The sequence below is a fragment of the Choloepus didactylus genome, chromosome 9, assembly GCF_015220235.1.
Source record: "Choloepus didactylus isolate mChoDid1 chromosome 9, mChoDid1.pri, whole genome shotgun sequence".
NCBI lineage: Eukaryota > Metazoa > Chordata > Mammalia > Pilosa > Megalonychidae > Choloepus > Choloepus didactylus.
Window position 1 is genome coordinate 68,779,965 of NC_051315.1, and position 26,958 is coordinate 68,806,922.

Sequence of the window (26,958 nt, forward strand, 5' to 3'; positions counted from 1 at the left end):
TCACTTTGGTCTGATTCTGAAGCAATACTGTTCATTTGTGCACGATTTGAGGAGAAAATGGAAATGATAGCAATCTGCTAGACTTCTAGCACACCCTGTGGCTTTAAATTTGCATTGCAAATATTGATTGACATTTGGGGCTTTTTCTATCAGAATTGAGTAGGTGGTGTCTGTTCTGGGGTGTGAGAAGGAGGTATATCAGATTATTCCTGATGTTGACTTTGACTTTTCCAATGACAAACTATGAAGGCTTCTTCAGATATTTGTTAGAAACTCTGTAAAGGGGGCGCTTTCTCCTTTTTACCTTGGGCCAGAAGAGGGGATGGAAGGATGAAGAAAAATGATTGATTTTTTTCCCCAAAGATCAGAGACATATTGAGCAAGAATAGACTGTTCTATTTGCTGTATGGAAGCAGTTGCCCTATCTGCTACTGTCACAAATCTGTGGCTGGGAGAGGGGAGAAAATCCCAGTGTTAATGTGTTCTAATGATTCTTTCTGAAGAATGGCAACTTGCTTTCAAACCTTTCATAAATTACTATTGGCAGCCCATCTGGATTAGGAGCTGAACCAGATGGTAAGCACTTGACAGTTTACTCTTTCTCATCAAAATGAATTAGCTAATGATATTTTTTCTTTTTTGTCTACTAAATTATACTTTGAAAATGAAAAAAAAATCTTCCTTATCTATAAATCGTTGCTTCTTTTAACAGGGACCTAAATAGTGTCCATTCATGTTTACGATGCTCTTTATTTTGGAGGAAACTAGCAGCTCTCTAGTTTGCATTCCTACTTTGAGAAAGTGCCATTTGTACTGTAGAAGTGAAATGCATATATACATATTTTTTTTTTTTTACAATAAATTGGTTTCTCATTTAAGTTATTTGCTTTGGGAATCTTTCCCCACGAAAACAAATGTCACACACAAACACACCTCTTTTATATGCATGTAACAATTAAGAAACACAAAGCAGTAAGTGGGATTGAAGCTACAGCCTCTTGGGTTCTGGTCCAGAAGTTCCATTCCTTTGAGGCCATAGAGATCAAAGCATGTCCTACATGAGGGGTACACACTGCAGCCAACTGTAACAGGGGCCATGGTATCAGGCATACATAGAAGGACAGCGAGGAACCACAACAGGCCCCTCACCAGCCCCTAGTTTTCCAACTGCATTTCCGAGAGCTACAGTATCTCCAAAGGAACTTGTGTGACGTTGATCCAGCAACTGAAGACTTATAAGTCCAGGTGGAGGTCCTTACAAAGCGGATAAGGAGGAAAGATCAAAGAGAAGAGAACAAAGCTAACAAAACAAACCCAAACCACAAACATCTCCCACTACAGATGAGAGTGCAAACCGAAATTTCAAAATACATGAGGAAAATCAATGCTAAGAAGATAAGACACTCAAAAATCAAGTACTCCAAATGTATTCCAAATAAAACGAAAATAAGTACAGCTAGCTCAAAATGGCTTTAAAGTAAATACATCTAAGATCATGCAAGAGATAAAGGAAAAACCAACACCCATAATAAAAGAACAAGAAACTATGAAGCAAAAACAATCATAAAAGAAACAAAATTGGATATGAAAAAGAATCAGAAATTCTAGAAATGAAAAAATATAGTTCCTGAAACTGAAAAAAAAAATGAATGAACACAAAAGGAAAATTAACAAAAGTGAAAATTAGTCTGAGGGATTCAATCAGAATGTAACACAAAGAGCAAAAGAGATGAAAAGCATGAAAGATGATTTAGAGACATGGAAGACACAGAGGATGCAAGTTTCTTCCAATAGGAATTGTAGGAGAAGAAAAAAGAAGAAATAGCTGACAAACAGTATTTAAAGAGCTAATTGCTGAAAAATTTCCATGATTTAGGACACACATCTTCAGATAAAAAGGGCACAGCAAAAGCTAAGCAGATAAATACTCTCATTTGAAATAATTTGGAAAATATAAAAATACATTTTAATGTATTTCTTTAAAAAATTTTTTTCTTTGCAGTACCCCCCCCCCCCCCACATGCACAATTTATAGTTTGGATTCTACTTTTACCCACTTAACATTATCTTCGGAGGATAATCTTCATGTCTTTAAATATTCTTCAGAAACACCATTTTAATATGACCTTAGAATATTCCACAATGCATTTGCCCCTTTAAACTACTCAAACATTTCCCTATTTCTGGGAATATTTAGGTAGTTTTCAGGTTTGCACTATTATAAATAGCACTGTGATGAGCATCTTGTCCATAAATAATTCCACTCACATCTCTCCCTCTCCCTTTTCTGTGTTCCTTTTCCCCTAAGCCCTCTAACCTGAGACCCCTCCTCAGTCACCCGGGGCTGAGATTTCTGCCCCTTCAGTCAGCCTTCCTCTGTAGACTCTGCAGTTCCAGACTCCCTGCTCTGGGATCTTTGCTACTCCACATCATATCAGCAGCACCATGAATTAATGAGTTCACATTTTAGCAAGTAATCCCTAGATATTTTACAAGAACCTAATTCAGGCATTCCTAGATTTAACAGAAAGAGTGAACTTGGGTGTCTTGCATACTAAAACTTTCGAATTATAAAATCCTAACAATGTTAACAGACCCAGATTGCAGCTATGACATTTACTCAACCTCTAAAAAGCACACCTTAATACAGACATGAAAATATTTGGAAAGTGGATGAGTTAACACTGTCATAAGAACTCAACTTTGTAATTTTGCAAATTTCAGTATCTGACATTAAACATCTAAATGCACCATGAAACTTTTTTTTAAATAGTTAAGTTCTTAAATGTTTGGTAGAGTCTTTATGAAATGCAATCATAGATGAATCTATTAGGCAAAGGAAATTTCCGGGTTTTTTTCTTTGTTTTGTTTTGTTTAGAAGGATAGGCATTGTTTTTGTTTGCTTTTTTGCTTCCCACTTTTTTTTTTATACTTTTCACTATGATAAGAGCATTTTGTTAATGTCATGCCAGCCCCTTAACATTTCAAATTAAGTCACTAATATATAAATTCTAAACTAGAGAAACATAAAAGAGGTCCTGCATGGTCTGATGCCTCAAGATGATCATGGTCTAGATGAGATGATACTGTTACAAGAGAAACAACTAAGGAATGAAGCAGAATGGTGCAGAATGAAAACTAAAGCTACTAGGTAGAGCTGACATATACAAGAGAATTCAAATAAAGTGTTATGTGGTAGGGATAGAGTCTCTTCTTCTTGGCCTGAAAATGTGGACACTTCACCCATCTCAGCCTATCCAATTCAACAAGTGTTCAAGGCCTTTTCAAACCCACTCCTCCACTTGACCTTTCCTGATCGCAGGAGCTTGAGATCATCTGCCTCCTCTGAAGAGGGTGCCCCAACACACACTGTGTCTATTGCTCCCCCAGGGCCTGGGGCACCTTACCTCAAGGTATATTTCCTCAACTACAGATTAGGAGGGTTCTGGAGATTTGGCACTAGATTTAAATACACTTGGCTGTCCTTGAGGCCCAGTGCTTGTACATCATATGAGGTGCTTCTGTGTCTGTCCAATGATTTTGTGAAATAAACTGAAAGAATGAAAAGCTATACAGACAAGGTGGGACTTGAAGCTGGATGACAGATGGAGTACATTTCAAGTGCTCTAGAATGAAAAGAGAATCGTATTTACTAAGTACCCAGATTCCTTGTTACTGATTAATGTTGGATGAAAGCAGTAGACAGATAGCTAACAACCAAACACAGTGATTCAGGCCTGGATTCAAATCCTCTCCCACTTTCCAGGACATGTTATTTAACCTACTCGGTGCCACAGTTTCCTCATCTGCAAAACTGGGACAAAGATAATTATGGCAACCACATCACATCAAGAATTCACAAAGCACATGATGTTTCCTATTATTGCTAATAAGAATTTGAAAATGGTCTGGCTTCCACCTAACTCTTTGATCTTGTCTTATACCAGTCTCCCCACTGGTACCCCCTGCTCTAGCCACAGTGTCCTTTCTATTTCACTTTCACTGTTGCTCTGCTTTGTCCACTCGTCTCCCAGATATTTGCATGGTGGTCTCTTCTCCATAAAGAGTCCGTTCCTGACCACAGTGTCTAAAGTGGTCCCTTCACCTGAGTCACCCCCTATCCTATTTCACTTTTATGTTTTTTTCATCATACTCACTGCTGTATAAGATAACCTCATTTATTGATTTATTGTTGGTTGATTATTTTTTTCCCACCAGAATATAAGTAGCCTGAGGGCAGACACTTTGCCTATCTTATTATATACTCAAGAACACCTGATGTACAACAGACACTCAATAAGTATTTTTTGAATGAATGAAAAATAAATTAATGAATCACATTTTGTCTAAAGTTCGCTATCATCCACAATATCAACTAAGGGAAGCTGTGATAGCCAATTTACATGAGTGTCAAGTGGACAGAAAAGAAAATCCCAATTAACTCTTGTTTTTATTTCTCTGTAAAATATAAGAACTAGCATTAAGAAAGTAATAATAAGTGTTGGATCAAAACAGACAATACTTTAGAGAAATACCAAAACAAAATAGTCAGTCAGTATGGAGTTTATAAGCTTAAATTCATCATAAAGCAGAATGAAAACAGAGTCTTTCAGGCAGGGATAGAACTTGAATTAATACTGAAGAAGTTTGCTTGCAAATCCTCAGCAAACAGGAGATGCAAATGATTACTTCACAAGACAGCATGGTGTTACTAGCTATCTGCATGTTTCTGAGCTCTGAATCAGTAACTGCACTGAGAGACAAAACAAAAACAAAAACAAAAACAAAAAGCCACATTCCTGTTCAATTATGGGAAACCACCCCTCAAATAGAGCCCCTGACCCAGCACTTCCAGCCACCAGCAGCTTCCTGTGGCTTAATAAATGACAGAATTCTGCTTGACAGCAGGCAACCATTAGTCTATCTTTAGGTTATGGGCTCAAAGATGCGGCCAAACAAGGCCTAGGAAGAGGTGAGGAGTCTGGAAGCCAGGATCTCTCAACTTCCCTGTAATTCTAAGTATGACTCTTGTCACATGCTATTGTAGGCAGCTTGCCTCATAAATAAATGCAAACTGGATGCACTAAAATGCCTTTCAAACTAAAGTGTATTTAGGTTATATGAAAGGGACAGATTTTACTGTTATTCTTTAAAGAGATAATAAGCTAATTAACAATGACTCAGAATTATCAACAGATTATAGACAGGAAATAGAAGAGGCAAATGAACATACAAATAATCATTATTTATTTTGTGAGGCTCATCAATCTTCAAGTGTATTGATAGCATAACAGGGAAATGATGTGAGTCTGTCCCTAGTAAGGTAGTAATTACAGAACAACAATAACAAAGGTCTAAGATTTAGAAATTTCATCTCAAATAAATGTGAACTTCCAAGGTTCTATTTTTTTTTTTACTAAAAGGAAAAAAAAAACAGATCTAAGGGCCTCTGAAATTCCATCTTGCCCAAACTCTGTATTCTGCCTTTTACTACCTTAACATTATTATTTATCTACACTATTTAAAATATAACCTTCCCCAGTTAATGAATATGGCAATTTGGTGCAACTAACTCTGTTTTAATCATCTGAAGCACCCACGTGACTCTTAATATATTGCGTTTTTAAAACTTTTTATATCTAAGATAAAACCAATTGTTTATTGAGCATTCTCTATGTGCCAAAAGTGGTGTCATCTCATTCAATTAAAACAAATCTCTATGAATTGTATATCTCCATTTTACAGATGAGGAAACTGAAGCTCAGAGAATTTAAGTTTAAAAATCATGGCATTATTTTTGGCACCTAGAATGCATGAAATAAAACTTGAGTTTTTATTGGTTTGCATTCAGAAGTCTAAGAAGCCATTATGATGCTCAATATCATCTACTTTCCCTTGTTGAAATATACATTTATTTCCATTGCCACAATTCTAAACTCTATATTCACTCCATTAGCGGCAGTAACTTGAAATCTCTTCAGCGGGCTCTGCTTCTTTTCCATGATGGTGATCCATGTCACCAAATGGATGAATTACTAGATAAGGAAGGGAAGCCATTCCAAAATGTAATGCATGGGATTGAAGTCAGTAGCTGTCTGTGGCTCTAGTTTTCAACTGAGATTCTAATGCATTTCAATGCATCTACCTTTTGAATAAAAAATGTCCTTTGCCAAGTAACAATTGCACTCTATCTTTAGAAATGGAAGTAATATTGATTTAAGTATTGTGAAATCTTGGAGCAACCAATCAATTTGGAACTATTATGAAAGCTTATATATATATAAGATGTTGACAGACACCATAATGCCGGTTTTTTTAAAATCCAGTTACCTAATATTAATTCAAGTTTCCTCAAATGTCCCTAACTATTGCTGGTTCCACTAAGACCCAATCTATAGCCTGAAGCACAGAACTATAGATTTCCCTTTGAAAAAACAATATATATGTTAAAATTAAGGCTAAAAAGAGCAAAGGATGTAAAAAAAGAAAATAGGACTAGCTAAGTAAATAAACATATCTACCACTATAAAATGGATGGCCAAAAACAGTCACAACCCCCTAAAGATATAATGTATGTAAAAATAAAAGTACTTCCCTCTTAAATTTAAGAAGTGAAAACAAACCACTAGTGACTATGGCAAACAGAACAGAGGTTAGCAGTAATAAATCGTGACCAGCTTTCTAACTCCAGGAGTTAAGCATCAAAGTTGAATAGGAGCCTCCCCTAAACGAGAAGGCAGAGTAAGACACTTTAGCATTCCATCCCCCTACAGAAGCTTTGAACTGGCAGAAACTTCTTTCTCAAAGTTCCAGAAAAGTTAAAGGATAGCCGTAACAGGGAAAGCACCAAATCAAAAGTGGTAGGAAAACCTCTCAGCATGCTTGCTTCCTCCCTCATCCCCTCACGGCTTGGCACAGAGCTGGCCTGGGTGCCAAGTATGAGTCTCTGCTCCCTACAAAGAATAATTTCTGTGCATGTTCTAGGGTGCATGTATGTTTGTGCCAGTCTGTGTGTACTCGGCCTGAAGGACTGAACAAGGGCATGCATTGTAGGCCTGTTGTGGCAGAGCTTGCCCTGTACCTACGGAAGTTTCACAGAGCTTTCCTACAGAACACTGTAGGAACAGACAAACTGCAGCTGCTTGGAGCAAAGGAGTGCCAGCTGTGGGTACAGTGACATATCCAGGACCATGAGGAAACACTATAGGGGAATAAGACACTATAGGGGAATAAGACATTCAGATATAGACATTCACTATAGGGGAATAAGGCACTATAGGGGAATAAGACATTCAGATTCATGCAGTCAGGAAAATTCCTAGAGCCATGCATGCATGTCTAAGACAATACTCATGCTCAGAAAAGATCTAGAAGTACTATATGCTTTTGCCTTGGGATATTCTCAAAACTTATTATTAGGATAGATAAATTCTGAAGGAGAGCACCCCCACAGACCAATATGGAAAGATTGGGAAAGGTATTTTCTTTTTACTTGCTTGTTGTTGTTGCTACTATTATTGTTAGCTCCAGGCATTCAAGGAAACATCTGTCACAACACTGACTGAGACACCTCAGAGTCTAAATTACTGAGCTAACACATTAAAATATCAAAATTTCCAGGTTACAACAAAAGATTTCAAACCACACAAAGAAATAGGAAGTCATGGTCTATGTGAGGGAGAATGTTAAAGCATTAGAAACCATCAACAAGGAAGACCAGACATGGAACATTCTAGACAGACTTAAAGAAAAAGAAGATCCTAAATATGCTCATACAGCTAATAGAAAACATGGACAAAGAACTAAAGGACATCAGAAAAATGACAGATGAACACTAAGAGAGAATCAGTAAAGAGATAGAAGTAATGAAAAAGAACTAAACAGAGCTAGAGACTGCAGTAACAAAAGTAAAACTTCCCTAGAGGGGTTCGGCATAGGATTGGAGCTAGTAGAAGAAACAACCAGTGAACTTGAAGATAAGACAATTGAAAACATTCAGTCTTAGGGGAAAAAAGAAAAAAGAATGAAGACAAGGGAAAAGAGCTTGAGAGATCTGTGGAACACAGTTAAGCACACCAATTTACACATTGTGGAAGTCCCAGAAGGAGAAGAGAGAAAGAGCCAGAGAATAATCAAAGAAATAATGGCTGAAAACTCTCCAAATTTAACAACAGCCATGAATATACACATCTAAGAAGCTTAACAAACTCCAAACAGGATAAAACCAAAGAGATCCACATCATGCCACATTATAATCAAATTGTCAAATACCCAAAATAGAGAATCCCGAAAGCCACAAGAGAATAGCAATGAGCCTCAAATAAGATTAAGTGTTGATTTCTCATCAGAAATCATGGAGGCAGGAAGCCAATGGAATGACATATAAAGTTCTGAAAGGAAATAATTGCCAGCCAATAATTCTATATCCAGCAAAACTGTCTTCCAAAACATGAGGGTGAGATTAAGGCATTCTCAAATAAACAAAAGCTGAGGGAGTTCATCACCACTAGATAAGATCTATGTGAGATGCCAAAGAGAGTTCTGTAGGTTGAAAGGAAAGGATGATAGACAACAGACTGAAGTCACATGAAGAAAGATCTCTGGTGAAGGAAACAACATTGGTAAATAAATGCCAGCACTATTGTATTTTTGGTTTGTAACTCCACTTTTTACTTCCTACAAGTGCTAACATGCAAATCCATGATAAAGTGATGATAAAGCAATCATTTTGGACTCATAATGTATAAATATGTAATTTGTGATAAGAACTACACAAAGGTCAGGAGATGGAGAGGTAAGGAACATAGTTTTTGTATACTATCAAAGTTAAGCTGGTATCAAACCAAGTAAGATTGTTACAGATTTAGGATGTTAAATTTAAGTCCTAGGGTAACCACAAGAAAATATTGGGAAAATATGCACAGAAGGAAATGAGAAGTGATCCTAAAAGGTTCACTACAAAAATCCACAAAATACAAAAATAAAATTGAGGGACCGAAAAGGTAGAATCAACCCAAATGTCCATTAGTAGATAATGGATAAATAAAATGTACATACAATGGAATATTAATCAGCCTTAAAAGGAATGAAGTTCTGATACATGCCACTACATGGATCCACCTTGAAGACATCATGTTGAGTGAAATGACAGACACACTGGGGTAGATATTGCATGATTCCACTTACATGAAATAACTAGAATATGCAAAGTCATAGAGACAGAAAATAGAGCACATGTTACCAGGGGTGAGAGGGGAGGGGAAATGGAGAGTTAATGCATAATAGGTGGAGGGCCTCCATTTTCAGTGATAGGAAAGTTTTGGTAATGGATACCAGCAAAGATAGCACAACATTGTGAATGTGATTATTCCCACTGAATGGTAAGTTTGGGAGTGGTTGAGAAGGGAAAGTTTATGTAGTATATATGTTTCCACAATTTTGTAAAAAGCACAACTAAAGAGACAATGGCAATTAAATGTAATACATGATTCTGGACTGGATCTAGTAACGGAGGAGAAAAGCACAAAAGGACATTACTGGGACATATGAAAAAATTGGAATATAGATGACAAGCTTTTTATCAACGTTAAATCTCTTGAACTTGATAACTGTACTTAAGGTCCTTACATAAATGAATATCCCTGTTCTTGGAACTGTACAGGAAAGTATTATGAGTTCAAAGAGCATGATGTATATAACAGATAGATAGATAGATAGATAGATAGATAGACAGAATGGTACAATAAACATAGCAAAATGTTAAAACTGGTGAATTTGGGTATCTAGGGCAATATGTTGGAGTTCTCTGTATGGGTTTTGTATTATTTTTGTAATTGTTCTGTAAACTTAATATTATTTCAAAAAAAAATTCTAAGGAAAAAAAATCTGAATAGGGAACTTCAGCTTCTGACCAAGAAGTGAGTCTAAATTTACCTTCCTGCCTTAAACAACTAGAAAAATAGACAAAATATGTGAAACAATGATTTCCAATTAAACAACAGGTAGTACAAGTCTGTGATCCCTGAGAGATGAAAACAAATGAGGTGAGCCTTACGATTGTACCAGCTTACTGCCTCATAGTTAATTTCCAGACCAAAGCAGGCTGCTGGATAGGAGGGAGCAAGAAACTGAACTCCAGAGACCTGGGGAAGGGTCTTTGGCTGTGTACTGATCTATCCAAATCTGAGGAAAGAACCACAAGAAAGAAATAGGGCAAACAGAGCAGAAATACCACATCTGTTCTTTGAGACCCATTTGCTAAGCTGAGACGGAACCAACCACATTATACCTGGAGACTTCACCACTTATTCCAGTCATCATATGACTCAAACCAGTTTCCAATATGTACCCTGAGTCCAGGCACAGTAAGTGCCTGTGCCACCCCATAGGATATCTTCCCTAGGGTACAAGACATTTATATGTCCTAGAAAACTGGACCTTTAGCAGGGGAGGGGAGGGGAATGAGGAGCAGGGCCTGGACAGGGGCACACTGGGGATCTTGGAGCTCAGTGGACACCACCACTACCTGATGCATGACTTGGAGTTGCAGTATACAAACTTAGTAAACATAGTTGTTATTGTTAGTTTTTCAAAGGGGAGATCAATTCGCCTTTCTCATAGCTTTAGCTTCTTGACTCCTGCTGAAAGACCTTGGATTATTCCTAATCTTACTTTTGAGTGGTTCCATAGCAACCATCACAAACTCTGGATTAAATACCTCACTCTGGAAAGAGAATTCCCCAAATCCAGACTTATCTAGTCAATACTTTTAAACACGTCTAAAACAGAGCAGATCAAGAGTTCTAAACAGCTATAAAATAATTGTACCATACTCCACTAATTTCATTGTTCTTCAATTGTGTATCTTTAAGTTTCAAGAAGATTATGTATATGGAAGATGAATAACTGGGCTTAACCCATTTGCACAAATCTTTTCATCCCTCTCTGTCAAAACATAGTTCCTAGCCTAGTTCATTACTTCCTAGCTTTCCTCTGTTCCACCAACTGCCCTAGCATCTTCCCTTTGTTTTCCAACCCTTGTTATTCCCTACACTTTCCTACTGCATTCTCTTTTTATTTCTCAAAGTTCTCTCTCCTCATTCCTACCCAATTCTAAACTCACCCTGATGCACTCACCAGACGTGCTCACCAAACATTCCTCTTTGCACACTGTTTAAGAGCCTGGGGTCTAGGGTCTGTGCATCTTGATTCAAATAGGGGCTCTGCTATCAACTGGCTTTGTGACCTTGTGCAAGTTACTTCGTGCCTTGGTGCCTCAGTTACCTTATTTGTACAAGGTGAACATTAATAGTATGTTCCTTGTAGTGTTGCTGTGAGGACTGTAAGGCTCTTAGGCCCAGTGCCTGGGATGTGGTGAAGTCTTAACAAATATGAGCTATTTTCATTACTAATATCATCTTTTACTTGGGATTTTGCTTGGTGAACCACCAAGCAATAAATGAAAGGGTATTGTGGGGCTTTATTTTTCTCCAGAAATGAAAAAATGTCCAGGATGGACCCAAGGCTCATGGACTAACAGGGAGGAAGAAACCAATCGGAGATGCTAGAACATAACAAGCGCCGAGAACTAAAGCTTTGTTTTCTTCTTTTGTCCATTCCCTCTCCTTTCTTTGGAAACTAGTAGTGAGAAAGCTTTAGCATCTGAGCATCTCAAGCTCAGAATATAGCCTGACTTCTGGATGAGCCAAGTTGTGTTCAGGATTGCTGCTGAACAAAATTCAATAGATCCTTTTGACCCACGTCATAATGCAGCAAAACATCAGAAGCAGGGAAAAAAAAAAACCATGCAAATATTGTTTTTAACAGGTTGTGGAAATTGTGAAAAAGTTTGTTACACTGAGGAAGAAATACACTTTACTCACCTGCAGGAGTCTACTTGGATGATTAACGTTTGTCCTTTTTGCAAAGCGTCAGCTGTGCAGTCTGTAATTTCTCTATGTAATTCCTCATGCCTTGCTGCCAAGACAGGCAGACTTAAACCCTCTGATTTAAGGAGCTTAAGGTAAGCTTCAACTCTTCCAAGTACATCAAATGCCTGCCAAAGAAAACATACTTTCGTTTTCAGCTTTTCCAGTCGAAAATCTACAATGATGTGAACACAAAATACTAGAGATTAAACCAGGGTGTTAAATTTATTAGTTTGATCATAACCAAAAACAACGATCTTAGTCTTGGAAAACAGTTTTATGGTTTTAAGTTTCCATTTAGGGAAACTGATTGTAGTTTAGTTCAGCAAAGATAAATATGAACACCATAAAATTACCAAAATAGTTTACATTGACACTGTATCTACACAACACAAATGGCTATAACTGTATAGCATTTGGTGAATCAGGTTTGTTTGTATATATTTTACACTGCATACAAATAATGGATGTAATATTAAAAAATATTATATAGCCTTTCATAACCTGAATGTCTGTGTAATATTCTTAAATGGAAATTTCCTAATAAATTGCACTTTGCACCTGAAAAACAGTAGGAAAATATTCAGAAAATTACTAACATGCTTTTTCCCCTTGCCTTTCCAAGTATAAGACCTTAGGCCTCCTCCAACCAAGGCATCCATTTGTCTACAGAGGAGATTAGAATTTAGCCCCAAAGCATTACAAAGAGAAAGTCCAAGGTAATATTTAGTTTCTGCCATGCAAAATAAGATTATGCAGAAAATACCATATCCCTACAAACCAAGATACTGTCTTCAGAGAAGACTTTATGAATTCCTTTATTTTCCTCCTTTATTATCACATCAACAACCAAGCATGGGGGATTAAGCTTATGGAATTCACACAGAATATAGAGGAGCTATCCCTTTGGCCATTAAGGCATTAAGATGGAACATATGAAGTAAAGGCAGTAAAAGAGGACTGTGAAAATATGAGGACAACAAGAGAGGAGAGTGCAGTGGTCTTCATGAATCTCGCAGTATTCCATCTCCAAACTTCATCCTGGAAAGCAAGACAGTAGGTAAGTTGAAGAAAAACCAAATGGCAAGGAATCTCTTGCTGTGTTGCCTTTCGGGACTATTGAAAGAGGCCACCTTACAGGATGCCCCATACAACAATCTGGAGAAACAGCCCCGTCAAAGTAAGCGTCACAGAGCTATATGGTCAAACAGGAGTCTTAAAATCTAGCGTTCCAGGGTTGAGATTTGGGAGCCAGTGAACTTGATAGGCAACAGATGGTCTCATGAGTTTAGCACCACAAAGACCTGATGGAGGCCAAAAGAGCAAGGCAAACTTACTGAAAGAACACAGTGGCTCAAGCCAAATGTAGAGGTTGGAGTCATGGAGATAGGTAAAAACATCCCCTTCTCTCTCCACCTGGCTACCTTCTTAGGGAGTGAGTTTTAATGTCATAACTGGAACTGGACAAATTTGAATTTTCATATGAAATTCCTCAAATACCATCCTATTAATTATGTGTCGACAGTCTGTTCAACTGCCAATGTCTTTGTATCTCCCAAGTCTGCTCTTTCTGTTTACTTAGAATGTTTAAAACAAAACCATTCCCATTTATTTAGTAGCTGATAAGGAGTAAAAATAATGACTACAGTTTAAGAGGAACTGACTGTGGCTAGTTTCTACACTATGTGTTTCACAATCACTTTTCATCTCATAACAAATATTTTCGAATGCCTGCTGAGGTTCAGGCATAGTGTCCTTAGCCCTAGGAAGGGGTGAGAAATTATCCCCTTATATATGAGTGGTGGAACTGAGTTTCAAAGATGTTAAATAAATTGCACAAAATGACATTGCTACTAAGTGGCAAATCTAGATTTATCCCAGTTTGTTTGGTCCCGAGGCCCCTGCTCTTAAAACCTGGGCTCTGGTACCATGTGGGAAAGGATTATGATGGGAAGCAGCAGGAAAGAAGGGCATTTCAGAGAAGCCTGTAAACTTGGGTGGAAAAAACAGTATTTTAAAACTTACTTGTTATAAATAAGTGTTAGGGAAAGACTGAGAGATTTCTCTTAGGCTATAGAGGACTGTAAAAGAAAGAATGCTTTATTAAAGAAACTTTGAACCTCAAGAAATCACTTTTCCTTATTTATCCTTCCTCTTTCCCACAATTGGCAACAAAACCAAATGCAACGATGCTGACTTTAAAAAAATAGATAAATTGCTCTCTCGATCCTTCCATAACTCAATGAAACCCTACTTGGCAATCACCATCATTTCTGGAATTGTGTTTTATATTTTAAATATTTATTGTTTATTTTGAATAAAGTGGATCATCTTAACTGAGGGTTTGATTTAAAATCAGTGCATAAACAAAAACCTGATCTAGTCACAATTACCTTTGAACTCCCTTAAATCACCCTTAAAGTTTAATTTATGTAGTTTAATGTTTACACTAATTCATATTCACATTTAGAATTGAGAATCACTGAGCTAGATTAAAGGAAGAAATAAAGGGAAAGTCTAAATACAGAGGTCAGAGCAGTCACACACTTTTTCCTTTGAGATAATTCTCAAGTTCCTAGTCCAAATGGGGAAAGGATGGAGAATTTTTTGTGCTTTTTCTTGCTTACAAGTTTACTCCATTCTGTGTTATGCCATTATAACTTTAATATATGTTATGTATGTTTGTTGTGAGAATTAAAGAAGAGAAAATGTATGAAAGTAACTAGGGTATGATGGCAGGCAGCTAGTTAAGTACTCAGAAAATATTTGCTGGATGTTACTTGGAACCTTGATTGATAGGACACATCTTTGAAAACTCATCAAGAAGCGCTTGGACACCTGCTGCCTGTCATTCATCTGATGTGGTCCTTTCATCTTGTGGCCTCACTGAACAGCTGCCATGCTCATATTCTTGGGCGCTGCACCATCTTCATAGGAGTTCAATTCTAAAGCCATGTGTACATTAAATGCATGTGCAATGTGACTCTACCTTAGTCCTGTTATCGTAAAACAAAAGTGTTATTTCCTAACAGCATGCACATAAATCGAAGGCTCAAACATTTACTTACAGGAGGAGATGATACATTGAGGACCAAGATAATTCATAACTTAGAATCAAAATAGCCAAATTTTCTTCCAGAGCTTTTTCTCAAAAAGATCAAAGTATTATGAAGGCACTTACTTATGAATTGCTGTATGTATCACCCTTAATAGAACTATGGCATTACAAAGGAGGTAAGTGATTTCATTTCTTCATTAGCTCAATAGATGTATTTACAGAATACCTGCTACATGTAAGATGGGGTGGGGACTGTAAGACAGCTTACTTCTTGACCTCAACACTAACCTAGCCCTACAGGAATAACCTGTAGACACAGAAATAAAAATCCAATTTCCTGACTTTAAAAGCAAGTCTTTTTTCAAAAACAATATAGTGTCTGTCTGAATCTCATGCAAGAGGAAAAGTCAGAAGGAATATTATTATCCACCAAAAACCAACATTCATTTTTGTTACTTTCTCCTACTGGTTTCATTTTTTAGTCTCCTGCTTTAGTCTAGAAAAGAAGTTTGCAACCACATTGCTTCTATCTTTTGAGACCTTTATTGGAATATCTTTTACTTTTCACACAAATTCAAAGGCCTCTGTTTCTATATTCAGGGCTCTTAATTCCTCAGGGGTCATTCATGTCAACTAGCCCCTCAAGACTATTATTTGACCTTTCCTTTAAATCCCCTTTCAATGCTCATTTCTCTTATTCCACGTAACTGGGTTAGCCAGGTTAGAATTTGATGAGGAATCCATGTGGCAATTCCAGAAATGATCTAAGTATCATTTCTTCTACTTCATCTACCCCCAAAATAGAACTGAGTGCTTTTCTATTTACCATATCCATAAGGAACCTGATATACTGACCTACTGTGGAAAGAATCTTTCTTGCACACACAGTTCAGATATAGGTTCAGAACAGGTTATTTCTGGCAATAAGGACACCATGGCCTCTATGTAAACTCCTTGGGAATTAATGTTTCCCTTTTAGCTTTCTCTCTTCATGTCTTTCTCTTTCCTCGTTTTACGTGCAGGTTAAGTAAAAGCTTTTATAACTGGATTGGAAAAAATAAGGATATATGCCCGAGGATAATAGTTTTTCCCTCTGAGTTCCAGCTCTTCTTGACCATCTTATCTGATACCAACTCAGTTATTAGGCAGAAAAGGAGGAGATAAATCAGCTTTTTTTGGACCTGGTTTGGAAAAGACTAAGGAGTTTCTTGGGTTTTGTTCTGTAAGACACTAACAAAGATCTTCTGTTTTTCCCTTAAGTCCAGGATCCAGAGCAGGCTGCACCATGTCAGATAGAGATTATATCAAGACGTGGCATATTTTCTTCTTTTAAAAATATCTAGGGGACTAACAATTGAAGCAAGAAACATGAGGCACCCAGCATAATTCTTATATCATGCTGCTTCACAAAGATAGTAAGAAATACTGTGTTTGCTTCTTGATTAATTTGAAGAGCACTGACACATACAAACCAGTAGATCTTTGAAAATGTCCTTTCTTGAATCCAGAGACTGGAGAATGAGTTTGGTTGGAAACTTTATAACAAACAAGGACCAAAACTGAACTCAGCTTCTAATTAGAGCACTGGATTCCACTGCCCGTGGAGAGTTGGATTTCTTCTGGGTTCAGTTTTTATAAAAAAGGAAAGCTTCAGTTTCCTTTCCTAAATATCACCTTAGATAGTTTCTGGTGACCCCCAGCCTGGTGGGCTGATTCTTCCTTCAGGCTTTGCCCAAATTTGCCAGTTTTCAATTGCTTCAAAGGCCATGGCATAATGGTGAGTTTTTTTTTCCCCCAGCATTGCTGCTCCTGCCTGTTCCTTGCCTCTCAAAGGTTGTAGCTGCTGGACCCCTCCTTCTCACAAGGAGATTAATGATAACGAGAGGTGTTTAAAACTGTTAGCCTCTAAAAAGGTTTTTGCTTCATAATCTAAAACACTGAAATAAAAAAGCACTGGAAAAGAAAGAACTTTGGATTGAAGATGGTATGTATCTGAAGTATTTTTATTAATGGGGAACTGAGGAAGTTTATGTATTGACCATCTCTACTTCTTCAGCAATAGTCCACCTTGGAGATGGATAAACTAGACCCATAAAGTAGAACTTTAAGCCACTGGTCTCTAGGTTTATAGTTTCTATTTTCTTTTATCTAAATTGACCTAAATTGTTTAAGATGCTCCTGGGAATATTAATACAGAAAATGTCCATTTAAAACATGCAAAGTATTTATATTTTCATTTATTCAGTGAATATTTGTTGAAATCTATGTACCATGGACTCTGCTAGGTGCTTGGGATGTTGAAAATGAACAATAGCATTTATGGTATGTTCGAGTGGCTAGTTCAGCATTAAATGCATAAATAATGGAAAAATAATGGCTAGCACTTAGTGAGTGCTTAGGTGTTGTATGTACTAGCTATACATTAACTCATTTAGACAGTGCAATGACCCTTTGAAGTACATACAATTACTATTCCTATTTTACAGATAAAAAGGCTAGATGCACATGGAAGTTAAGTAACTTGTGCACAGTCATAGAGCTACCAAAAGGCTGAGCCCAGATCCATACTCCAGCACTGGCTCCAAAATACATGTACTTAATCACAATGTTATTTTAGCTATGTGTCATACTAACAAATATTTCTAAATTTTCACTTAACTCAGAATTCCATTTATTTATTTACATTAGAACTCTACCCTAAAAAGATGTTGTACCAGTTATAAGACCTGTTATTCCTGAAGTTGTTTACTGAATTTATTACTCCCTGTGGTAGGTAGGTACTATTAGGCCTATGTTAGAAAAGAGGAAACTCAACTTCAGAATGTGAATTGATCTGTAATATGGCCATCCATTTATCTGTTTTTATTCATCCAATAAAATTTTGCGAGCAGTAGGTAGCATACAAAGACGATTAAGAAATCATCTCTCTTTAAGGAACAGAGAGAAACCATATGAGAAAAATAAGAACGAAGCAATTGATGCTGCGTGGAATCTTTTCAGAGAAGGTTGTGTGTGGTTTACAAGTCCTTTACACAATTCTACTTGCCCTCTCAGCTATGACACAGAGATTGAGCTTGAAATTTGTGTTTTTCATGCATTGAAGTAATTAAGCTCTCCTCATTCAAAATAATCTCACCTTGATTACCCTGGATTGATTTAATCTTTTATGAGCAATAGAGTATAGTTTGCCTTAAAACTCTAGGGTTTATAATATTTCAGTGCTCTCTGTCATTCAAATAATTACTAAACATCTACTAACTGGAAAGCACTGTTCTAGGTGAAATGGACAATTTTTTTTACCCCCTAGGAACTTTAATCTAACAAAGAAAATTAAATTTACCCACAATAACTACAATGCAAGGCAGAATATGTTCACTGTCAATTGAGAGAGACAATATTCTGAAAGTATGCATGAAAGTGACACCAATTAATAGGTTCATGACTTAGAAGTTGATTGATATCTTTACTGTGAAAGATTCTCATTTGTGCATGAACATGAAATTATGTGCCTTCAGTACAAGAGTCTATTAAATATGCATTGGGTTGTGAGGTCTCATGAGAAATGCAAGATGTTTAAAGGTATTCTTTTTTCTGTAATTTTTTTCTATAATGTATATTTTTATAATTATGTGCTAATAGTTTAGCAATTTTTACCAAATATTGGCTGTGGTTTAAATGTCCTGACTCCTGAACTCTAAAGCCAAAGCTTTCTAAACCCTGTACAGTCATCACTGTCTCAAAGAGAATACAGGAGATTAAAGGATGACATCACAGCTTCTACATGAGGAGGTTTGCCTCTTTATGACTTTCTCCTGGTGAAAATCGTAAATATTGCTGCATAGTAGTCAGAATAACATGCTATTCAAGACCATTCCTGGCCCCCGATTGCTTCTCTGGTTTTTTCTCTCATTATTCTGGGCTTACAACTTAAACTCCCGGCAAAATGAATCACCTGAGGTTCCCTAAATATGGCATAACTTTGTACTGTCCACCCCTCCCCCAACTTCTACCTTCCCCATTCTTCCAAACTTGGCTTAGTGGTCACCTTCTCTAGGGAAGTCTTCCTCGACACTTTCCCTCTAAGCTAGGTTGGGGGATCTCTCCTCTGTATTCCCTAATGCCCTAGACGTCCTCCATCATGGTTTTTACCCACAGTGCATTGTGCTTCTGTTACCTGACCTCTCCCCCAAACTAGACTGGGAGTGCCTTTGAAAGCAGGACTGCATGTTTCTTTACTTTAGCTCAAGTTCCTGTACAACGCTTGGCAACAATAGGAATGTGATATATTTGCTGAATGCTTGAATGAAAAGGACAAGGACAGGAGGGAGGAAGGGAAAGAAAACTGCTTAAGCTGTTTCTAAGAGAAAGGGAAAAGAGAAATCCAAAGCAGGCTCATAAGAATTATGAAACTGAAGGTAATTTCAGTTCCCTTGAAGACTAATAACTTTTAGCTTAATTTCTTGAATTCATTTATATCACCTCAATAAATTCCTTCTGGATATTATTTTAGGCCCTAAAATTAAGCTTTGCTTTCTACTTCGGCAGGTTCCTTCTTTCTATCTGTATAACAACTGAACAATTTTAATTAATTGTTTCTTACATCTGGGCCTAAAATGTATCTATTTTTAAAATGGTGTACATATCAATGAAAAACTGTCCCAAGTTCCAGGCTTAATTATTTTGTTTTCATCTGAAATAATGATCTTGCTGTAGGCATTACTGCTGTGCATCAACTTAAATATCTTGTAAAAGTGACATCATCTTTTTAAAAGACTGACATTTTCAACAGTGACAGCAGAAGCCGTGGCAGCTGTGCCAATCGTTACAATTCAAACTGCTTTTGATGTATCTCTTTGGTGGCCCCAGCTTTTGCTTCACCTTTGCTTGCAGGTGAAGAACTAGACCATGTTTGTAAAATAGGTTTTTCCCCTCGATTTCCTCTACTTGCTTTCCCCAGTGAAATAAGGTGCCTGGGAACAGAAGGCATGGGATTTGAAACTTTATGACCAGATCAGCCAAGTTTTATAGCTTTCAGTTCAGTCATCGCCGTCATATGAATACAGGCTCATGTTGTTCTGTCTTGAAACATATGATATATTTATCTCTGTTGGACTCACACCACATACCCTAAACAATGACAAATACGTTCAAGGTTATCAATAAATATTAACCAGAGCTTCTCATTTGTGAACATGCTAGAAATACAATAAATAAGATAATCTATAATCATGAAGGATGCAAATTTGGGGGGATCAAGATGAATTACTATAATAGGCACTGTGTTCATATTTCATGCCATGTCCTCAAAACTCTAAACAATGTCTGGTAATTAGAGGAACTCTTCTCCAATCAGCTATCATTCAAGGTTGATAATAGATCCTTACTCATATCGGTTGCTAAGCGATTTGCCAAAAAGATCACCAAAGGCAGAAGTAACCTCTGAAAAGGAAATACATCTGATTCTTGAGATACACTGCTCAACCTCCACTTGAATCCAGTGGCCAGTTAATGAAAAGCATCAGTAGCAATAGGAAGGCCCCATGTCCTAACATCACCATCTGCTGTTCACTCTAAGCATAAACTGCTAACCTCAGCCAAAGGCTCCAGACGACTCTGGATGCGAAACAGACTCATGGGCCTTGGGTAATCATCAACCCCAAGCAGGAGTGAAAGGTAACCAGTTGCATTCTTGGAGACATGGGTCAAAGACGGTGGGGGAACTGATGTCAGTGTGGACAATTAGGTAGCAATTATTATTGAATTTTACAAATTGGGGAAATATATTGGTTTATAGATTTTTATATGTTTTGTTCTCTGCTGAATACCCAGCACCCAGAACAGTGCCTGACACATCGTAAATACTCAAAAAATAAATAAATCCCTAAAGAAGAAGGGTAATTATTCTCACAAATCTTCCACACTTAGTATTCAATGACTTCAATAAAAGAAATTATTTGTGACTTTTTCTACTGAATAATATCCCTATTTAATATTGGTAAAGAGAGGAATGATTGAAAATGAAAGGCAAAAAGAAAAAAAGGAATTTCTGGATGATTGCAACAAAAATACCAAACATATGTATAAAAATCTAGATGAAAAAAGAAATACATATATGATATATTGAAAGCTTATCAATAACAATCCCTTTTGCTGATTAGATTTCTAACATTCATTCCTTTTTATTTTAACAAAATTCACAAAAATACAAGGTGTGTTTTTTAAACCATACATTTCACTTTTTACTGACCAAACACTCAAGCTGTCATATTCACTCATTTATAAATTACATATGACACTAACAAGTTTTTCATACTGGTATTTGACACAGAAACTGAAAAAGAATTTTGGCCTAGCTTTAACAAACAAGAAATTTGTTGAAAAGATAATTTCATTATCAAGAGTGGAATTGGTTTCCATAGTAAGTATCAAAGGGCTGACTTCCTCTTTTTCCCACAGTGCTAATCCAGATTATCAGATGTTCCATGGGGCTCTCCTGCTCCTACACATCTTATTGTGTCTGCCAAGAACTCACAGCCCTCTTTCTCTGGGCCATTTCTTGGTGTTTCTGTTTCCAGCAAGCAGCCTTCAGGATTGAGGTGATGTCTCCCTCTAGACTTCAGAGCAAGCTTGCTTACTGGTTGGTTTAAAAACCCAGTGGGTTCTCCAATTTTAGGGTTCCTCTCCCATATCACCATTCAGGGCATGTACAGACACCATCTGGGCCCATCCACATCACCCCTCTGGGGTTTAGGGAACTAACGCAAAATGCTGACACTCCAGCTACTGCTTCTGCTGTGAGTAATAGTCTGTCAACCCTGACCCAGAAGCCATGTGTCATCTGTCAGCATCCACAGACCTGTGACAAGTTAACTTGCTAACTTGCAAGTAGGGTAAACACCCTTCACCCTCTGTGACAGCCTGACTTCAACTAGGGACGAAGTCCCAAGCTGTGCACAATTAGGAAAACCTAGAGCAGTTGAGACACAGCAAAGTGAGTTTTCAAAAGGAGAATTCAATACTTCAGAGGTAAATCAAAAATACTTCTTCTCAATTGTAAATACTACTTTCAGACTAGAAAAAATATTTAATGGATTTTGAAATCTTTCTTATTGAATTATTAAATTTGGCATTGGAAATTATTTCTTTGATATTTTGAACAGGGTAGAAGAACTCAACACCTTTCTGAATGCCTCTTGGCTGCACATAGAGAATGTTATGGTATGTCTAGATTCCAACTAAGCTTATTAATAATTTGAGTATTTACTATGCCATGGCATTCAAATGATGAAACAGCAGGATCTAGAAATCCAGTCTCTGGGGTTAAGAAACATGAGTTCTTTTCCCAGGATTTGATGTGAATTATTGTATTAGTTTTAGAAAGTTACCACTGTGTTCTTCGTTTTTAAAATTACTGTTGTAAGAGATAACATTCTTCTACCTCAAGGCCCAAGAATATTGGTAGGAAAAAATCTCCCTGGCAAGATACCAAACAATGAAAGCAAAGAGAGCAAGAATTAGAGAGTGAGAATGAAAGAGAGAGTTTGAAAACCTCTACATTTTGCAGGACTACAAACTACAGGTTTTGTATTAGAAGTACTGTTTTATTGTCTTTTTATGCTTTATGTCTACTTAGTCTCTTAAAATAATTTGACAATATATATTCCTTCAACAGATTTTTACCATTATTCTTGTATCTCTATTTTGAAATTTTACTATTCATCCTTTTCAGAACGCTTCCTATTATATAACAGACTTATATTGAGAGTGTTGATGTCATGACTTTAGATTGTAATATATCCAACATATGTATCTTACAGTGATTTCCCCATTCATCTGTTTTCATTGCCCATTTTTAAAAACATCAGTGAAATCTCAGGTATTAAACAAATCTGATAATACAGTTTGAGGGTGTTTAATAGATTGAGAAAGGCAGGGAAGCATTTTAAATAAGATGACCAGGCTCATATCCTGAAACCTACACAAGTGATGTGAGCGTGTGAGTAGTGTAACCACTCAGCTAGAGCCCCGGCTACAGTCAAGGTTAAATGGATCAACCAGGAGAAGGAGACACTGCTCAGACTCAGGAAGACCTGGAGACAGTCCAAAGCAGGATTTCCCTAAAAAGGTAAGACCAAGGCAGGGCGATCAGGCTAAGGCACCTGTTTCTACCCTCACTGTTTGCATGCAGAGTGCTGCAATATTCATGTATTTTTACCTGGCAAATGAAAGAGGATTTAAAATAGAGCAAAGAGCTTTGAGTAAAAGTTTCAAGGTTTTAATTTTTTTTTAACTTCAATATATTTTATGAAAATTCCCTTCCTCCATGAGAAACAGAAATGACAGCTATAAGATATAACCCTAATCAGGGGATTTTTTTTTTTTAATAACCCTTGACATGCCAGAACATTGAGTCTCCTAGTTTTGAGAACCAGGCAATGGCCATGATCAGAATACATTTTCAAAGCTTTTCTTTGCTGCTGTGGATTTTGAAACTCTACTTATAATCTCGACTTCTGTGATGTAACCCAGTCTGTTGAAGTAACAGAGGTCTTACTGATCTGTCATGATTTGCTAAAATTATCAACTGAACCTTCATACTAACCTTGTTAGCACTGTTAAAAAACTCATTTGCCTTTTGCAACCAGGTTTTCCTTTCCACCATGAGCCGACCGAGTTCTTCTTGAAGCAGATTCAGTTTCTGGCTAGAGAGCTGTAGGTGCTCCTTGTCTGCATGGTCCTTCGACAGCGGAATCCTGAGGGCCTCACTCTTCAGCTTCTCAACTCTGGAATTCCATTCCTACAAGAGACCATGCGCATTTAGTTTATTTTACACAGCCCACATTTTCTAATCTCTGAAAAGTTTTAGAAAATATTTGAATGTATCAGAAGTCTGTCATTTTATTTTCAAGTCATGAAGGAGTAAATGCTGTATTACATGTTCCAGTACCAAGATGTAGACAAAATAGAAAAGGAAGCAGAAAAGAGGCTAAAAGGGGAAAGAAGATGACAGTAGAAAGGGACAGGAGATTGTGGGATGGAGCATCCAGTTGCCCCAAATTCAGTACCCATCCATTTCTGTTAACTCTACCTGAAAACATACCCCAAATACAGTCAACATCAATTTTCAATCTCTAACTCATTTTGTCCTATTTTTTTATTCATTTAAGTAGGAAAAAGTATCTCTCACACAATTCAGTCTCACTGCCAATGTAGAAAATGTGTGCGAGATAGGAAAAGAAATCTCATATCTTATGACTGTTGTTTTTATGTCTGCCTACACTTGAAACTGAAATTAAGATCTGTTTATTCACTACAAAATTAATAGCTGCTATTGTGCAGTACTCTCTCCTTCCTGACCCCAGATTTGCCTCTCAAGTGCTTCACTCTTAATAAAATATAAACATTGCAGGAGAAGAAAAGAGGTAGTTTTTACTTTCCCTTGCATGGGGATGACAAAGAGAAGAGAAGAAAAAATAGAGTAGACGAAATGTATTAACATACAATCTATCAGCATGGAGGGAAATTCAAGTTTCTTGCAAGAAGACTGAAACCAGATCCAATTTTATAAAGTAATGATTATCTCTAACATGACAGCCTTGCTAGTGAGTTTTCTGCTACCAGTGTCAGCTAAGATTGAGTGCTAAGCTTAGGCTATTCGCTAAAGCATTGGAAATTTAGCACCAAATTTCAAAAATTCTCAGCCTGACTCCATCCTAGCTTGTTCTCCCAGTACAAAATGTCCTATTATTAAGCCATGTTTGTTATATTGCATTGTATAAGATAAGAATAATTTTAGTTCAATTTACCACTTCTGTTTCCATTCATTTATTTCACAAGACATACTAAGTACTATGTACTTGGTACTATGCTAGGTTAGATGTCTTGGGGAATATAAAGAAAGAACAAAATGTAGTGTTTATCGTTAATAATACATAAACTGATACTTTATGTGATTTTCATATACACGTATATCAGAAAATACATTAAGTATATGTTTTTTCTATACACACACATATATAATATGGTAATATTTTAAATAACAATTAGTAGGTGTTGAGGATAGAATTAGAACCTGTTCTAGCATTTGTGCAATACACAAATAGAGGCAAGAGGAAGGAAGGTAGATTAAGGGACTGGAATTTATTTTTTAAGCACCTGTTATAAGCTTGTTGCTTATAAGTATAATCCTCACAGACCCTTAGGTAAGTTATTATTGTGATTCCAGTATTTATATAGGATCCAAAGAGTACATTACTCAAAGTTACATATCCAGTAAGTGGCAGAACAAGGATTGGTTCACAGGTTTGTATACCATGCCACATTCTAGTGAACTGAGGACAGAGAGACTCCAGAATCTCCAAATTTCTCAGTGGGTACAAAAGCAATATTCCTAGGCACGGATATGGGCTGCTGGATCCTCAAGGACCTTCACTGCTTTAAGGAGCTACTGCTTCCCCACTTAAAACAACCAATATGTGCCATAACATTCTTTCATAGAGCACTGTAAATATCCCTCCCATTTGAAAACCATTGCCTTACTCTTACTTGGAAATGAGCAAATATTTTTAAAGCTGTTAATTTCTGGCACACATAATAGGCATTCATGAAATGTTAGTCTCATTTTCCTTCCCATCAGTTTTATCATAGTTTGGTAGCACTTTAAAATTTGTTCTTTATTTTACGGGCATTCCTGTTACTCAGTTCTAGAATAACTGTAGTGGGGTATTTTCCAAAATGTTTTTGATTGATGATGTGAAAAAAAAGTTTGGAGCTTTTAAAGTTTGGAGTAAAGCAGGCTTCTTTACTGCAGCACTTCTCAGCACCTCTAATATGTTAACGTGCATTGGAACTCTCCTAGAGGAAATGTGCTGTGAAAATATAGGACTAACTTTCCTGACCAAGAAATCATTTGTTTGCTAACCATATCAGCTAGGAGGAAGGAAAATGGGGAAGAAGTTAAGATATGGAGAAATGGGTTACAGCTATTATGTGCTCAGCCTGGGCCACACCAAGCTCTAGGGTGTAGACTGCAAGATAGCAGTGATTTTTCTTTCCATAAGATAGCAAGGGTTGATTTTTCTTTCCACTGTGCTAAATGCTTACATGTATTATCTCATTTAATCCCTGTTGAGGTAGGAAATATCCTCATTTTACTAATGGGATGACTGGAGCACAGAGAGATTATGAACTTGCCCCAGATCTCTAGATGAAAGAGCCAGAATTTGAAATCAGGTAGCTTGATTCTAGAAGCTGCTCTCTCAACCAGTATCCCAGTCCCAGCTTTTTGTAGAGGTGTACTGTGTTCTTACCACAAAAAGATTAAACACATTAGTTTAGAACTGCAAAGTGCAACTTCCATTGGGCCAGGATAAGGCCCTAGAGATGATAAAAATCTTATAGGATGCTGAGATTTTCTAATTTGAAATCAGAAGCCTCACTGTTTCAACATAAATACAATGCTATTATAAATGTAATTGATAATTTGCAGCCCAAATGCACTTAATTTTACTTATCAACTGGATCAAAATAATAAAGCGCTATTCTGTGAAAAAGAAGAGAAATACCAGTTCCTTAACAATGCTTATAAATCTGCCTTTAGTATAAATTTTGCAAACAACATTAAATAGAGATTTTTGGAGTACAGCCAAGTCTTTTGAAAACCCACTTTAATCTTGTGCTTCACCTCATGCTGTAAAAAAGTGGGCTGTGACCTTCCAATGAAACTGTAAAGGACCATTTTGTGCCTCATCTTTTTTTATTCTCCATCCCCAGTCTTCTTAATTACATTTCACAGGAACTCTATGGGTCTTAAATGAAGCTGGGTCCATTCAATATTTCTATTCAATCTTCTCAGAAAATTGGTTCTGCTTTCTTTGGGCAATCTGTAGGCATTTCTATACCATTCTGTTGATGTATTTCTCCAGCCATTTTTCTTAGGGATGCTTTCCCTATTTTATTTTTAAGATAAACTTT

General features: G+C 36.9%; 1 protein-coding gene across 9 annotated transcripts in view; it reads right to left on the reverse strand.

Moving 5' to 3' along the window:
- Positions 1–26,958, reverse strand: part of CCDC141 (coiled-coil domain containing 141) — a 232,839-nt gene that overhangs the window by 57,622 nt on the left and 148,259 nt on the right. For all 9 annotated transcript variants that reach the window (XM_037848536.1, XM_037848537.1, XM_037848538.1 and 6 more), the window contains 2 exons: positions 23,588–23,782; positions 11,883–12,055 (listed from right to left, as the gene is read on the reverse strand). In XM_037848536.1, the coding sequence (XP_037704464.1) occupies positions 11,883–12,055; positions 23,588–23,782 (368 nt within the window). The remainder of the gene's footprint in view (positions 1–11,882; positions 12,056–23,587; positions 23,783–26,958) is intronic.